The sequence below is a fragment of the Macrotis lagotis genome, chromosome 3 (assembly GCF_037893015.1).
Source record: "Macrotis lagotis isolate mMagLag1 chromosome 3, bilby.v1.9.chrom.fasta, whole genome shotgun sequence".
NCBI lineage: Eukaryota > Metazoa > Chordata > Mammalia > Peramelemorphia > Peramelidae > Macrotis > Macrotis lagotis.
The window spans coordinates 289,199,229-289,216,967 of NC_133660.1; the positions used below are offsets into that span (position 1 = coordinate 289,199,229).

Here is a 17,739-nt window from a genome sequence, read left to right on the forward strand (position 1 = left end):
AACATTTATTGAATACCTGTTCTCTGTCAGACATTGTGTTAAGTGAAAAGGAAATGAAGGGAGCTAGATGAAGAGGATACTGCATGTAGCAAAAGGAAATGAGGGAGAAGAATAAAGGCAAAGTAGTTAGTAGGAAAGACTTTTGGACTCTCCGATTAAAAGGAGATATTTGAGATCATGGTTGTGCCTTACACTCAGGGGGTTAGAAAATCATATGAAGTTGTGAGTAGTATGGTTGATTCAATCCCCAAAGGTAAAGTCATTTCATGATTTGGTTTTTCAATATGTAATTCCGTTATTCAAAATTCCTAGCTCACTTTAAAAATATATAATTTAACATTCCCTTTTTTGTCCATACTCCAAAGAGATCAAAATAAATGGAAATGGATTTTTATTCACACACTTATGTGTGTGTGTGTGTGTGTTTGTGTGTGTGTGTGTGTGTGTGTGTGTGTGAAATTATCTTTGGAAGCTCTTTTTGTGGTGGCAAAAAACTGAAAAGTGGGCGGATGGTCACCAATTGAGAAATGACTGAACAATCTATGGTATTTGATTGTGGTGGAGAAATAATATGAGGAGAGAAATGGTGAGAGGATATGTTCAGAAAAAAACAAAACAAAACAAAAATATGACTTAGATGAACTGCCAAAAATGAAAAGAAAAGAATCATGAGTTAATTTTACATGTTAAAAGTGGTATTGTAATGATGTTCAACTGTGAAAAAATAATTAATTTGCTCAATAGAACAATATAAGACAATTCCAAAGGAACTCAAGAGCAAAGATGCTATCTACCTCCAAAGAAAGATTTAATGAACTCTGAGTTCAAATTGAAATAAAACATTCTCACTTTCATATTTTTCTTACTTTTTGTAGAATGACTAAAAAGGATATATATTTTACATGTTTTCTCATGTGTACGTGATACCATATTGCTTGCTTTCCTAGTTAACAAGAAAAGGGTATGAGGGAGAGTATTTAGAACTCAATGTTTTTATTATTAAAAATATTTAAATCCCATTGTCTAATTCTGGTCATCATCTTCTACATAAGTTACTATGCCTTTTGCTGTATTTTTAAAAGCTTATTTTAATCATTTCCAGTTGATTGACATTCCCTCAACTTTTAATTTTTTTGCCAACAAAAAAGAACTGACATAATTATTTATCTATATGAATATATATCTATATCTCTCTATCTTTATATATACATATATATGTGTGTATACATATACATGTCTTTTTCCATTTTCTTTTATTTCTTTGTTAAATAGTCCTAAAAGTGATATTGCTACCTCAGAGACCATAGAGATTGATTTTCATAGTGCAAAATTATTTACTAGAATAGTCGAACAAGTTCAGAACTCAATTAACAGCATATTAGTGTCTATTTTTCTACAACCTTTCCAAGCATTTCTTATTTTTGCTTTTCTGTCATGCTAGCTAATGTGATAAATATAAAATGGTACCTCTGAGAATTTCATAATTGCATTTTTCTAATCAATAGTGATTTAGATTTTTTCATCTGACAATTCTGAGGAGTGACTGAATTAAAAAAGTAAAGTAAAATTAATATGTAATTTCTAAATTAATAAATAAAACAATTCTCCATTTTCTTTTTGACTAATTAATTCATTTGAATCTTTTATTATTTATAATTCCAAATATATCATCTCATGTTACCTTTTCAAAGTGTTAGGTGTCAAGGTGGAATAGGAGATAAAGAGCTGTAATTAATTTTGGTTAGTTGAAATCTCGTGCCACATAGTGCACTCCTGGGCAAAGCATTTCACCCTCTTTGTTCCAGTTTCCTCATCTGAAAAATGAAGTAAAGAAAGATTTGACAAATCACTCCATTATCTTTGCAAAGGCAATCCCAAATGGGGTCAAATGAAACAGCTGCAACAATACCCTTGTAGCTGAAGGGAGTAAGTAAAGCGTCTTCAATTTCATTAGGGTGAGGAACAAGGGCAAAGTTTCTCTACTAATGCAAGCCTATAGTAATATCTTTCCAACTTAAACATTTAACAACTTTTCCAAAGCTTTGAGGGATTTAATGATATTCAGGATCACCTACTTTTTTTCAAGGAACCATTGCCTAAAGAAAAAATTTGGACTTCAAACAGGAGACTCAAGAGACACATGGAAAGGTAAAAACCGGGGAGGTGGGTAAAGGACAAAAACACTGCTATCCAATAAGATAAAACTGATTATAGCCTCACTTAAGGGAAAGACTCTCTTAATTCTCAAGAATTGTAACTTTTGGAGAGAAAATACTTAGCCAGGAATAATAGACACTCATAACTTAATCATGACTCTGATATAATGATTTAAAAACAATAACTCCTAAAAAACGCGGTTAGTAAAGAGATGGGAGGATGGAGGAGATTTAACGAGGTAAATACATTACATAAAGAGATACAAAGGGCCTACTGCAATAGAGAGGAAGAAGGGAGCAGGTGAGAACTGCCTGAATCTTACTCTCATCAGACTTGGCTTAAAGTTAACATACACACACTCAACAAAGTCAAGAAATTTACCTTACCTTTCAATTATTAAATGGGGAAAGGGGGAGGGGAGAAAAACATGAACTAACAGAAGGAAGGGAAGGAAGAAGGGGCAAAGGGAAAAATTAAAAACCAGAATCCTACAATATGCTGCCTACAAGAAACTCATTTGAATCAGAGAGACACATATAGAGTAAAAGGTTGAAGCAAAATATATTTTGCTTCAGCTGAAGTGAAAAAAGCAGAGGTAGCAATCATTTTCTCATAAAAAGCAGCTGAAAAAAATCTATTGAGGAATAGATGAGGAAGGAAACTATATGCTCCTAAAAGGTACCATAGACAATGAAGCAATTTCAATATTAAATATGTATGCTCTAATTGATATAGGATCCAAATTCTTAGAGGAGAAATCGAATGAGTTGCAGGAAGACACAGAAAGCAAAACTCTACTGGTGGGATACATCAACTTCCCATTCTGAGATTTACATAAATCCAACCTTAAAATAAGCAAAAAGAAAGTTAAGGAGGCAAATAGATTGTTAGAAAACCTAGGTATGAAAGACTTATGGAAGAAACTGAATGGGGGTAGAAAGGAATATATATTTTTCTCTGCAGTACATGGCATTTATACAAAAATTGACCATGTACTTAGGGCATAAAAAAACCTATTGATCAAGTACAGAAAGGCAAAAATAGGGAATACATCTTTCTCAGATTACAATACAATAAAAATCCCATGCAATATTGGGCCAGGGAGATATAGATCAAGAACTAATTGGAACTAAATAACCCCATTTTAAAGAATGAATGGATCAAATACCAAATTATAGAAAGAATTAATGATTTCTTCCTAGATAATTACAATATTGAAACGACATACCAAAACCTATGGGGTACAATCACGGCAGTATTCAGGTGATATATATCTTTAAATGCATACAGGAATAAAATTGAGAAAGAGGAAATCGATGAACTGAACAGGTAACTAAAAAAATTAGAGAAAAACAAATTAAAAAACATCAATTGAATATCAAATTAAAAATTCTAAAAATTAAAGTTGGAATCAATAAAATTGGGGAGGGTGGAGCCAAGATGGCTGTGTGAATGAAGCATTCCAAGACAACTCCAACCCTCAAACCCCCAAAACACAAACAAATGAGAGCTCAAGCCAAAATTTAGAGGGGCAGAACCCACAGAAAGACTGAGTGGTACATTTTCCCAATCCAAGATAACTTAGAACCTCCACAGGAAAGGTGTGCTTCACCAGGACCAAGGGTTGGAAAAAAAGCCTTGGCGAAGCCCAGCCCAGCTCAACAAAGCCCAGTCCAGCCCAGAGATCACACACAACAGCTTGAAGGGGTGGTGAGAGAACTCTGCTGGACCTGGGTCAGTGTGGAGTGAGGAGCACCGGCCACAGAACCGGCAGCGAGAATTGGGAGAAAGCAGCCTGCACCCCCAGAGAAGGTAAGGGAAGTCTGCAGAGATCTCTCTGCTCTTCCTAGGGCAGGACTCTGCTGTTTGCCTACACTCAGACCCAGGGTGCAGTTTGGGCTTTCATACTAAGATAGATGGATTCTGCCTTATAGCATCAGGGCAGAGGGCAGTGCTGTGGTCATCTACATAATCAATTCACAGCCTAAAGAGCATAAGACCTTGGAGGAATAAAGGTTCCAGTGGGGTGCACCCCCCAAAAAAAAACAAGCCCAAAGCCTTGGAAATGCTGTAAATTAGCTTTGAGCTGAGGAAATGAGTAAACAACAGAAAAAGAAGGATCTGACCATAGAGAATTACTTCAGTCCTATGGAAGATCAAAACACATACTTTGATGATGGCAAAATTGAAGCCTCTGTATCCAAAATCTCCAAGAGAAATAGAAAAATGGGCTCAGACTATAGATGAGCTCAAAAAAGACTTTGAAAAGCATTTAATAGAGGTGGAGTAAAAATTGTGAGGAGAAATGAGAGTAATGCAGAAAAATGATGAAAACCAAGTCAAAACATTGGTGGAAGAAATACAAAAAAATACTGAAGAAAATAATATGTTAAAAACAAGTTTAGGCCTAATGGAAAAAAGAAAAAGAAAAGGCCTTAAAAAAGGAGAATTGGCCAGCTGGACAAAGAGATAAAAAAAGCTTTCTGAAGAAAGTTACTCCTTCAAATGCAAAATGGAACTGAAGGAAGTTGATGACTTTGCAAGAAATCAGGAAGAACTAAAACTCTTCCAGAAAAGCCAAAAATTATCTCATTGGAAAAACAACTGATCTTGAATACAGATCCAGAAGAAATAATTTGAAATTTATTGGACTATCTGAAAACCACGACCAGGAAAAGAGCCTAGACTTCATTTTTCACTAAATAATACACAAAAATTTCCCTGAGATCTTAGAAGCTGAGGGTAAAATAGAAATCAAGAGAATTCACCAGTCAACCCCTGAAAGGATCCCAAAAGAAAAACCACCAGGAATATTATAGCCAGATTCCAAAACTCCCAAACCAAAGAGAAAATTCTAAAAGCTGCCAGAAACAGAAAAAATTCAACTACTGAGGCCCCATAGTCAGGAATACAAAGTACCTGGCAGGGTCTACATTAAGGGCCCGTAGGGATTGGAATATGATATTCCAGGAGGCGAAAGATCTTGTTTTACAACCAAGAATCAAGTACCTAGCAAAATTGAACATCCTCTTTCAGGGTAAAAGATGGATTTTCAATGAAACAGGGGACTTCCAAACTTTCCTAAGGAGACAACCAGAGATGAACAGAAAGTTTGATCTCCAAGTACAGGAAGCTGGTGAACCATAGAGGGTGTGGAAGAGAGGACCTAACTATGAGGGATTTGATGATGTTGAACTGTTTATATTCCTGTATGGGAAGAAAATATTAATAAATCATATGAATTTTCTCATTTACTAGGAGCATATATAGAAAACACATAGTAGTGGAATACAATGGTATGATGTGGTAAAGGGATGGAGTCAATAGGTGATGGGGGAAATACTGGGAGGAAGGAAAAGGAGATGAAGAAGCTGAAAGATTTCATATAAGAGTCAAAAAACCCCTTTTACTATGTAGGGGAGGGGGAAGGCAAGGGGGAATGAGTTGAGCCTTCATTCACATCAGAAATGGCTCAGGGAGGAAATGGCATCACACTTAATAGGGTTAGGAAATCTGTCTTGCCCTGGAGAAGGATGGGAGGAAAGGGACAGGATGAGGGGGGAATGGGGGGAGGAAAGGGAGACGGATAGGCGATAGAAGAGAGGAAAGATGGAAGGAAAGGGTACTCAGATGCAACACGCTTTTTAACAGGGCCAGGATGAAAGGAAAGAAAGAATAGAATAAATGAGAGTGGGGAGAAATAGAGTGGTGGCATAGCTAGTAATAGCAACTGAGGGAAAAATATTGAAGCAACTTCTCTTGTGGATTTATGTTAGGGAAAGCAACTCACCCCAGAGATAGAGCCATTGGAATCTGAACACAGAATGAAGTACAAGTTTGTTTTCTCTTCCTCTATTCTTGAGGTTTCTCATCTTGGGGTGGAGGGGGTTTATGTTTATTCCTATGTTTACTCTTATAACATTCAATTTACATCAATGTATGGCATGGCAACAATGTAGAGACTGTCAGACAGTCTTTGTGGGGGGGGAGGGAGGAGGGGGGAAAAATTGTAGAATTCAGAGCCTTGAGAAAATTGGAAAACAAATAAAATGTTTTTAAAAAAGATTATAGTTTGCTGGACAGCTAGGTGGCACAGTGGATAGAGCATCAGCCCTGGAGTTCAAATTTGACTGCAGACACTTAATAATTGCCTAGTTGTGTGACCTTACACAAGTCACTTAACTTCATTGCTTTAAATAAATGTTTTTAAAAAAAGATTAAACAAAGAAATTAATAAAATTAAAAGAAAGAAAACTATTGGATTACTTAATAAAACCAAGAGCTGATTTTATGAAAAAAAATGAATGAAATTATTAAACCTCTGGTCAATTTGATTAAAAAAAGAAGAAAATGAAATTGCTAGTATCATAAATGAAAAAATTGAATTCACCCCCAAAAAGAAGGAAATTAAAGTCAAAAGTCAGAATTATTTTACTCAAAATTGTGCCAATAAATTTGACAATCTAAGTGAAATCGATGAATATTTACAAAAATATAAGCTGCCCAGGTTAAATGAAGAGGAAATTAAATACCTAAATAATCCTATCTCAGAAAAAGAAATTCAACAAGCCATTATTGAACTCCCTAACTAAAAAATATCCAGGGCCAGAGCAATTCACAAGTGAATTCTATCAAACATTTAAGGAACAATTGGTATCAATTCTGTATAAACTGTTGGAAAATAGGTAAGGCAGAAATCTGCCTAACTCTTGCTATGATACCAATATGGTGCTGATAGCTACACCAGGAAGAGTTGAAACAGAGAATGAAAATTATAGACCTACCTCTCTGATTCAAAAATCTTAAATAAAATCTTATCAAAATGATTACAACAAGTTATTACTAAGTTAATACATTTTGAGCAAGTAGGATTTATCTAAGGAATGCAGGGTTCATTCAAATATTAGTAAAATTGTTAGTATAATTAATTATATCAACAACAAACCTATGAGAAATCATATGATTATATCAATAGATGCTGAAAATCTTTTGACAAAATACAACACCTATTCCTACTAAAAACAATAGAGAACATAGGAATAAATGGACTGTTCCTTAGAGTGATATCTTAGAATCAGTATCTATCTGAAACCATCAACAAGCATTATATGCAATGGGGATAGGCTAGAGGAATTCCCAATAAGATCAGGGGTGAAACAAGGATGCCCATTATCACCACTACTATTCAATATCGTATTAGGAATATTGGCCTCAGCATTTTAGCTTCAGCAAAGAGAATACAAAGAAACTGAAAGAATTAGAATTGGGAAAGAAGAGACAATTCTCACTCTTTGTACATCACTTGATGATGTAATTACAGAATCCAAAATAAATCATATAAGAAACTACTAGAAATAATTAGCAAATTTAGTAAAGCAGCTGGATATCAAATAAACCCTCCCAAATCCTCAATATTTCTATATTTGACTAGCAAGATGCAGCAGAAAGAGGTAGAAAGAGAAATCCCATTCAAAGTAACTTCAGAAAATATAAAATAACTGGGAGTCTGCCAGGGCAGACTCATAAACTATGAAAACAATTACAAAACACTTCTCACATGAATAAATTTGGATTTAAATAGCTGGGGAAATATCAACCGCTCTTGGAAAGGCCGAGGCATTATAATAAAAATGAGAATTCTACCTAAATTAAACTACGTATTTAGTGCCCTACCAAACAAAATTCCAAAAGATTACTTTAATAATTTAGAAAAAATGTAAATAAATTCATAAGGAGAAATGAAAAGTTGAAAAAGGGCAAAAGAATCTGACTTGTCCTTACCAGATCTAAAATTATATTTTCAAGCATCACTCTTTAAAAATTGTCTGGTTTTGACTAAGAAATAGAGTGATGGATCAGTTGAATAGACTAGGTGCAATAGCAGGAAATAAATACTTATAATAATCTGCTGTTTAATAAACCCAAAGAGTCCAGCTTTTGGGATAAAAACTCTCTCTTCCATAAAAACGCTTGGGACAATTGGAAGTTAGTATGGCAGAAACTTGGATTAGACCAATATTTCACACCCTATACCAAGATAAAATCAAAATGGATACAAGATTTAGACATAAAAGACAACATTATAATCAAACTAGGAGATCAAGGAATCTTTTACCCTGTCAGATCTATGGAAAGGGGAGCAGTTTTATGACCAAGTAAAAGATGGAAAACATGACTAAAAACAAACTAGGTAATTTTGATTACATTAAATTACAAAGCTTTTACATAGACAAAATCACTGTAATTAAAATCAAAAGAAATGTAGTAAACCGGGAAACAATCTTTACAACCAGTATTTCTGACAAAGGGCTCATTTCTAAAACATACATAAAGAACTGAGTCAAATTTATAAAAAAAAAAAAAAATACAAGCCATTCTCCAATTGACAAATGGTAAAAGCTATGTGGAAGCAATTTACAAATGAGGCAATCAAAGTGATCCATAATCAAATGAACAATTGATTTAAATAATTACTTATTAGAGAAATGCAAATTAAAGTATGTCTGAGGTACCACCTCACAACCCCTCAGACTGGCCAATATGACCAGGAAGTACAATGATCAATGTTGGAAGACATTTGGGAAATCTGCAACACTAATACATTGTTGGTGGAGCTGTGAATTCATCCAATCTTTTTGTAGAGTAATTTGGAATTATGCCTAAAAGGCAATAACATTGTGAATACCCTTTGATCCAGAAATACCACTGCTGGGTCATGAAGAGATCATGATAAAGGTAAAAACACACTTGTACAAAAATATTCATAGTAGCTCTGTGTTAGCAAAGAATTGGAAAATGAGTGAATGTCCATCAATTGGGGAATGGCTGAACAAATTGAGGTTTATGTACCTTATGGAACACTATTGTTCTATAAGAAACCAGGAGGGATGGGAATTTAGAGAAGCTTGGAGGCATTGCATGAACTGATCCTGAGCGAGATAAGCAGAACCAAGGGAGCATAAGTGGTGCAGTGGATAGAGCACTGGCCCTGGAGTCAGGAGTACCAGAGTTCAAATCTGGCCTCAGACACTTAATGAATACCTAGCTGTGTGGCCTTGGGCAAGCCACTTAACCCCATTTGCCTTGCAAAAACCTAAAAAAAAAAAAAATAAGCAGAACTAGAAAAAAACATTGTACAGCATAACAGCGACACAGGGTTGATGATTAATCTTAACCAACTTACTTGTTCCATCAGTGAAACAATTAAGGACAATTTTGGTGTCTGTGATGGACAACGTCATCTGTATCCACAGAAAGAATCGTTGAGTTTGAACAAAGACCAAATACTTTTGCCTCTATTTTTTTTTAAATAAAGGAATCTTATTATGTAATTTTGCTATCTCATATATTTTATTTTTTTCCTTAAGAATATGATTTCTCTCTCAACATGTTTAACTTAGATCAATGTACAGTATAGAAACAATGTAAAGACTAACAGACTGCCTTAATTGGGAGTGGGGGGAGGGAAACACGATTAGGGGAAAAATTGTAAAATTCAAAATTGAATAAATAAATTAAAAATAAAAAAAGAATTACCACATTATACACAACTCAAATACAACTTTTCTTTCAAATTATTAATAATTACAATTTTTCACATTTAAAAACTTTTTGAGTTTCAAATATTCTCTTTTTCTCCATTCTTCCTTTGTCCCCAATTGTAATAATGGAAAATATATTCCCTTATTATTCATGGAAAAGGAGAAAAGAGAAATAAATCACAAATCAACAAAGGAAAACAAAGCAAGAGAAATAAAGGAAGAAAGAAAAAGTAAGATTTAATCCAAATTTTTCTTCCATCACTTCTATATCTGTTGGTAGATATCATTGTTCAGAATATGTTGTGAATCAATGAAATGCTGAGAATATTTAAGTCATTCACATTAGGTCATCTTATAATATTTCTATTACTGGGTATAATGTTCTTTTTGCTTATGTTCACTTTACTTTGCAGGAGGTCATGTGATTTTTCCCAGATTTTTTTCTGAAACCATCTTGCTCATCATTTTTTATACTTCAATGATGGTAAAAGGTATGCACAATTTTAGGAATATTTCCAAATTTTTCTCCAGGATAGTAGGAGTAGTTCATGACTCCACCATCAAAGCATTGGTGTATCAAAAATTTTGAGAATTCTTTTAGAATTTGCCATTTATTTCTCCACTATTAACCAATTTTATTGGTTTTAGATGAAACCACAGAGTTGCTTTCACTAATCAATAATAAGCATTTTTGAATTGAAGAATGATTTGTCTTCTCATAAATTTGACTCATTTCTCTACATATTTGAAAAATGAGGCCTTTAACAAAGAAACTTTCTGGAATTTTCCCCTAATTTCCTACTTTTTTGTAATCTTCATAGATTGATCTGAATCATTCAAAATTTTTAATTGAATATAGTGAAAATTATTCATTATATATTTTTTAAGTTCTCTGTCTCATTAAGTCTTGAAGTTTTTTCCTCATCAACACATCTGACAGGCAAAAATGTTACATTCTCCTGTAACTTGCTTATAATGTCAACATTTTGTCTAAATCGTTAACCCATTTTCACTTAATGTTGATATAAAATGTGAGATGTTACTTTTATACCTACTGTCTTTAAAAATGTTTTCCAGATTAGTAGTTAGTTTTTTTTCCAAAAACGCAGTAACAATGCAACCACTCCTATGACCCACCAGTAGTCTTCTTTTTTTTTTGTTCAACCTTTGCATACAGTCTTTATTGAAGTTGTACACAGAGTCCCCAAAATTGAAAAAATACATTATATGGAAAAACATGGTCCTTCAAAAGAAGGATCCTCAAGTCTCCCTAGGAGAACTCCATTCAGTGCTTTGTTCAGCTGCAGCTGCCTTTTCAGGTAGTCTCTGGTTCCTGGCCTTGGCCTCCACAGTTTCTGTAGCCTCATTCTGTGTGTGACAGCACTCCCACCACTGTCGCCATCCCCAACCCCTACAACTGACAGAATTTCCCACTTGGTCAAAATAAAAAAAGAGGAAACCTGAAAAATAGAGTCACTGGAAAGATGCTGAGGCCAAGAAAGCCACCACAGGTTTTCCAAGGAGAAAGTTGAACTGCATTGCACTCCAGTCCATATCAACCTTATGGAGAGACAGACCTTTCCTGCCAAACTACTTTCTAGACTCAGTTTAGAAAAGATTTTTGCCCTGACCTTTTATTGATGGTCCCTCTCTATCTTGCATCATCTTAAGTTCCTTGGTAGACAATGTGGGAAAGCTCAAATTCCTTTCAGTCATTACTCAAGTGCTCATCTGTAGCACTTTAGAAACAAAAGAAATGAACACGTAATACCTTTTTTTCTGCTCATCCATCCATCTATCTAGTCATACTAAAATTTCTCTGTCTCTCTGCCTCTGTGTTTATCTCTAAGTTTCTCTCTCTGTCAATATCACTGTCTCTGACTTTGTGTCTGTGCCTGGGTCCATGTCTTTCTGTCTCTCTCTCTCTCCACTAATTCAGTTAAATTATTTTTCATTAAGTGTTTCCTAAGAAAAAGATGTTAACTATAAAGGTAAGTAAAAGAAAGTTTTGTTTCTCAAAAACCTTAAAATTAATTTTAAAAAATGAAGTATGCTCCTATCGATTGCAAAATATTGTGTTAAGTTTTATAGATGTAAAGGCAAAAATAGAAGTCTATGACAACAAGACATTTAGTTAGGTGATGAGTAATACAAATAATTACATCCCTGATTGGTTACATTTTTAGGAGATTTCTCTCGGACTAGAATCAATTCCAATATCATGAATAATTGCTACATCAAATTTTGCCAATTGAAAAACTCATGATCATTATACTAGAACTATTATTTTTGACTACTGACCTAGTTCTATGCTATTGAAAAGGACACAAAGCATCCATCAAGAGACATTAAGCATTTATTTAAATTTCCAGACTAAGCAGAAAATAAAGTATAAGAAGGAACCTAAGAAAAAAGACAAATGATATGTAAAATTAGGAGTGAGGAAGACTAATTTTAACTTGAGCAATGTGGAAAGGTTTTGTGCACAATCAAATCATCAAAACTGAGACAAAGACACCATAATGGTGATCAATCTAATGCCCACATTTACAAATAAGAAACTTAAGAAAAAAAGATTTTTTCCCTTTCAGTAAACTAGAATATAAACATACAAATATATATATATATATATATATATGTATATATATATATATATATATATATATATATATACACACACACAGAGACACACACACACATATATCTTTTTTTGTAAAGCTGTTATATGTGTTAACAACTAAATTTTAACCTATTTGAAAAGGTGAGTACATCATGTAGAGGGAAAAATCAATACTATCACAAAGATGAGTAGAGATAAAAATATCAACAGAAGAAACCAAGATTCACGATGAGCATACTGATGGCTGTCTTTGATTAATGTTATCTACATTATGAAAGGATCAATTAGTGCTCTATTTATTATACTGATGGCATTGTTGTCCAAAGACAATGGGTCAGTATACTAATATTTGCACTATAGACCATAAGTTCTTGTAGGATGGGTCAATGTTAGGGTAAAATAAATGACTAATCTATTGCATTTTATTTAAAATTTTATCCGAACAGCTATTTTCTAGGGTCTAAATTCCTGATTTAGGCTACCTCATGGATCATTTTGAATATTGCAAATACATAATCTTCAGCTTTTTTATGTTTTCAAGGAAGGGAGAAAACATCCTCCTGATCATCTTCCTCATAGCAGCTGTGACCTTCTGATTCCGCAGGCTGTAGATGATAGGGTTCATCAATGGAGGCAGTACTGTATAGCTCAGTGCAATTACAAGATTCTGGATAGGTGAGGTGTCTGATGTGTCACTGAGAACAGCAATCATTATAGAAATGAGAAACAGCATAAGGATGATCAGCTGAGGGGAGCAGGTTGAAATGGCCTTGTAGCGTCCTTCCTCAGAAGGAATCTTGAGTATATTGGAGAAGATGCGAGCATATGAAGCACTTAAAAAGGCAAAGCAACACAACACTACACATAAACTTGCTACAATTAATAGAAACTCAGTTTGAAATACACCAGGGGTTGAGACTTTCAATACATGAGGGATATCACAGAAAAACTGGTGGATCAAATTAGAACCATAGAAGGGTAGCCGAAACATGTTGCCTGTGTGGACAGCTGAATACACAATTCCACTGAGCCATGAGCCAGCTGCTGCCCAGAAGCAACGTACTGGAGTCATGATGATGCCATAGTGGAGGGGGTGGCAGATGGCTACATAGCGGTCATAGGACATGGCCACAAGCAAAGCAAAATCTGTTGTTCCAAAGACAAGAAAGAAGAAAATCTGAGCAGCACAGCCAAGGAGGGACAAGGACTGAATTCCAGACAAAGAATTCACAATGAATTTTGGAAGTGTTACTGTGATTGTACAGATATCAAGAAGCGATAAGTTGCTCAGAAAAAAATACATAGGAGAGTGAAGTTGTGGGTCAGTGATAATTGCAGAAACAGTGAGAAGATTTCCCATCAAGGTTGCTAGGTAAATCATCAGAAACAGCACAGCGTATAAGATCTGCAACTCTCGAATGCTGGAGAATTCCATGAGGAGGAACTCTGTGATGATGGAGAAGTTGTTCATTCCTGCTGGTATTCTGGAACTTAACTGAAATCAAATTATACTGTAAATAACTGAAAAAGCGTTGGAAAGAATGAATAGACATGTTTTTTTTTCAAATAAAACTTGAAAACTATCAATCCTGAACAAAAGAAAAATCAGTCTTTGCTTTATATCCCAAACTACCTGAAATAAGAGTTGACAGTAGAAATGATGTGTCTAAAAATAGGAGAAGAGTGTTTTAAATACGATGAACATCAGGAAGTGAATTGTATAATTAAAAGGTTATTATAGTGGATTATAAATACCATGTATGGAAATTATTTCATGCATCTGTGCACATACATTTACAAACACACACACATAGATAAATACCAACATGTATGAGCAGATATATTACATTTATATTTACAATTCACATACATATATAACTACACATATTTGTATAGACACTTGTATATTGATTAAATTTTATATATTTATATACATGTGTATAGTTAGGTCAAAATTTATGTATTGAAACTGAAATAAAGAATTAGAGAAAGAGGAGAATGAGGGAAAGAGTAACATTATTTTTCAAAGTCATGTTTAGGAAAATGGTCTGAAGACATTCAAAAATTACATAAAATATCCTCATTTTAATGATAATATTGCTTCAGAGTAAGGTAAAGTAAGGCCCAAACTGTGTCAGTGCTTTGTGTATATTAACAAAGATAATTAGAAGTAAACTCAGAATTTGAAATCAATTATTTTGATTTTCAATGCAGTTCTCTCATTAAAAAATAGAAATGAAGGAAGCTTTGAAACCAGTAACAGTAATTACTCTGGTGCTATTTTTCAGTTGTATCGAACTATGCATGACTCCTTTTGAGTTTTCTTAACAAATATACTGAAGTTGTTTGCCATTTCTTTCTCCAACTCATATCATACGGAAAAAACAAATGAACAGGGTTAAGTGATTTGCCGAGGATCACACAATTAATAAGAATATGAGACCAGGTTTAAATTTTTGAAACTGAATTTTCCTGACTTTAGGTCTAATACTCTACACAATGCTGTCTAGATGCTAAATTACTCTTTTCCCTATTCAAATGATCCATATATCCATATCTATATACTTATTCAAATGATTTACATATACATTTATACCTATCTTCTATGAATATATATAGTTATTAAGATTTATGTATTAGGCTTTCAAAATCTTGAAAGACTGGAAATGCCAGTTATTCCATAATGTTCCTCATTATTTACTTTCCTTTGCTAGCTTCCTCTCTGCAGTCCAGCCTTTTTTTACACTGACCACGTATTTCAACACCTCTGATCTTGATTTTACAGGGCAATGTCTCATGCTTAGCTGTACTTCCTCCTACTTGCTAAGACTGTCAACATTGGTGATTTTGCTCTTCTGAAAAGACATATAAATTAGAAAAGCAATCAGAAGTCTTTTTGTTCTCCAGACTGTAGTAGTTCCACCTGAATAAATTCCAATTTTATCCTCACTCCTGAGACACTTTACTGAAAATAAGGTGAATAAAGTTTCTCTGTTCCTTGAGGATATCTTTCCCCCTACTGAAATGGGACCTGGGCTGAGGCTAGCACATGTCTTCCATCTAATTCAATCATCAGAAGCTGGATCTAGTATTTCAAGAGATCTGATATTTAGAGTTAATTTTCCATCATCATAGGCATTTCACTTGTGGGTCACCTCCTCATAGCTCACTTCTTGCTTCCTCTGAGTATCTATGATATTAGGACTTTGGATAGCATAATCTACACTAGTCCTAGAAAAGTCAATATTCAGTATAACTATAACTTCTGCATACATTTGATTACTGTGTGAAAGGGATTCATTTACTCGTATCTACTCCTATGAAGGCAAACTCCTGGAGGAACTAATTGATGTTGGGAAAAAAAGTAAGGTTGGTGTTGTGGTTTTATACTACAGACATTTGCTGGAGAGAAAACTAAATCTACCAATGCAGATGTGCAAGAGAAAAATAAAGACAGAGGTAGAGATGGCAATGTTAAAGACAGAGAAAGATGAAAGTAGAGACAGAAAGATAAAATAACATCCAAAAATCCATATATAAATAGATGATAGACAAATGAATAGACAGATATGAAAGTTACAAGCAAAAGAGACATTGATGGAATGATACACATTTAAGTGTGTTTTTTCTATATATAAATGTTTACATTTCTATATATAAATGTATACATTTATATGCCTAAAATAGTGTTATATACTCATTTATATTTGCATGTATCTTTGCATATGCACAGAGATAGAGGTAACTGATAGGTAATGATACAGATAGATAGATAGATGATAGATGGACTAAAATCTCTTTGTCACCCTTCCACTTAAACAAAAATATTATTTTAGGTGAAGGACTCTTTACCAACCCTGAATACCCAATTCAACATTAAAATTCTTCTCAAAACTCCTAATATCCCATCAATAATCTCAAAATTAAATGCTTTAATAGCATAGTAAAAAATTCAATGCCCCTGATTTCTTTGATCTAGCATAGAGTCACCCCTGCTGTATATGTAGACATTCACACATGTACACTCACACACATAAATATGTATGTATTTGCTTAAATATTTATGTATATATTAGCATGTAGAAGAAATATACTAATACAAGATTCATATTTACACACACACACACACACACACACGCAGAAATATGCAATTGTAATGCTTGTTCTCCAAGCTTCTCTCTCCCTTAATATAATCAAAAGTGAAAAAAAGAAATCAACAACCTAGAATTCTCAGATAATAACAGGACAAAACTCAGATTTATAGAGCTTTAATACTTATCAAGAATATGGACATAGCTTTAGGACTTATCATTAAAAGAGTAATATCTGGTTTATTTTGTGACTATCCAAATGTTCATTTAAAAAAGCTTGCACATCTGGCATCTATTTCAAACCATTCAAGTGACCTTCACCTAAAAGAGAGAGTGAAGATCACACAACTTCCTGTAAACAGAGAACTGCTGAACCTCTCAGAGAAGTGAATCATCCTTGCATTCATGTATTGTTCAAGTCTGATTTCTAGGAGAAGAAACTCAAACCTGGATGAAATCCAATTATCCAGATCCTTTATTTACAAGAGAGAGAGAGAGAGAGAGAGAGAGAGAGAGAGAGAGAGAGAGAGAGAGAGAGAGAGACAGAGGGAGATAGAGACAGAGACAGAGACAGAGACAGAGACAGAGACAGAGACAGAGACAGAGACAGACAAGACAGAGACAGAGACAGAGACAGAGACAGAGGCAGAGACAGACAGAGGGAGACAGAGAAAAAGAGAGACACAGAGGCAGAGAAATGGTCAGTGACTCACACCAGGTGACCCAATTTGGAAACAAAGTCAGGGTCAACTGTCTTCTCCTTCCAAAGTTTGCATGCTCTCCACTGGATTTGTTTAAAAGCCCAATCCATCTTTGTGGCAACAAAATTAAATAAAGATGAGGGAATGGATGAAATAGAGAGGTAAAGTTAGACCTGACTCACAGATCCTCTACCCCACCTCACCCCCTGTATCTTATCACACTCCAACATAAAGATTAAGCTAGAGACAAAATGCAACAGGGAAATGCCTACACTTGTGATCAGTAGCACAAAATTGAAATTAATTGAAGGCAGAACTGGTGTCTATATTTATAGATCAGAAAGATAAATTTGACATAATTACATCACACTCCTGAGATTCACAGAGTATTTTACATATATCATCTCTGAGGAGTCTCAAAATTCTGTCAACCAAGTTCATATTATGTACATGATATAGGTATGTGAAGGGGGGGAGCAGCACTGCTGAGACTGACTCATAATCAAATCACATTAAATCATTTATGAAGTGTCTTCTATGTCTCTGGTATTGTGGTAAGCACTAGAGTTACAAAAAAGGCACACGGTAACCCCTGACCTCAACAAGCTCATAGTAAATAAGGAAGAGAA

General features: G+C 34.3%; 1 protein-coding gene across 1 annotated transcript; it reads right to left on the reverse strand.

The window, feature by feature from the left end:
* Positions 1 to 12,808: 12,808 nt before the first annotated feature.
* Positions 12,809 to 13,789, reverse strand: LOC141519437 (olfactory receptor 14I1-like). Its single transcript, XM_074231678.1, has one exon. It carries the CDS (start codon positions 13,787 to 13,789, stop codon positions 12,809 to 12,811), a length of 981 nt encoding a protein of 326 aa, XP_074087779.1.
* Positions 13,790 to 17,739: the final 3,950 nt, after the last annotated feature.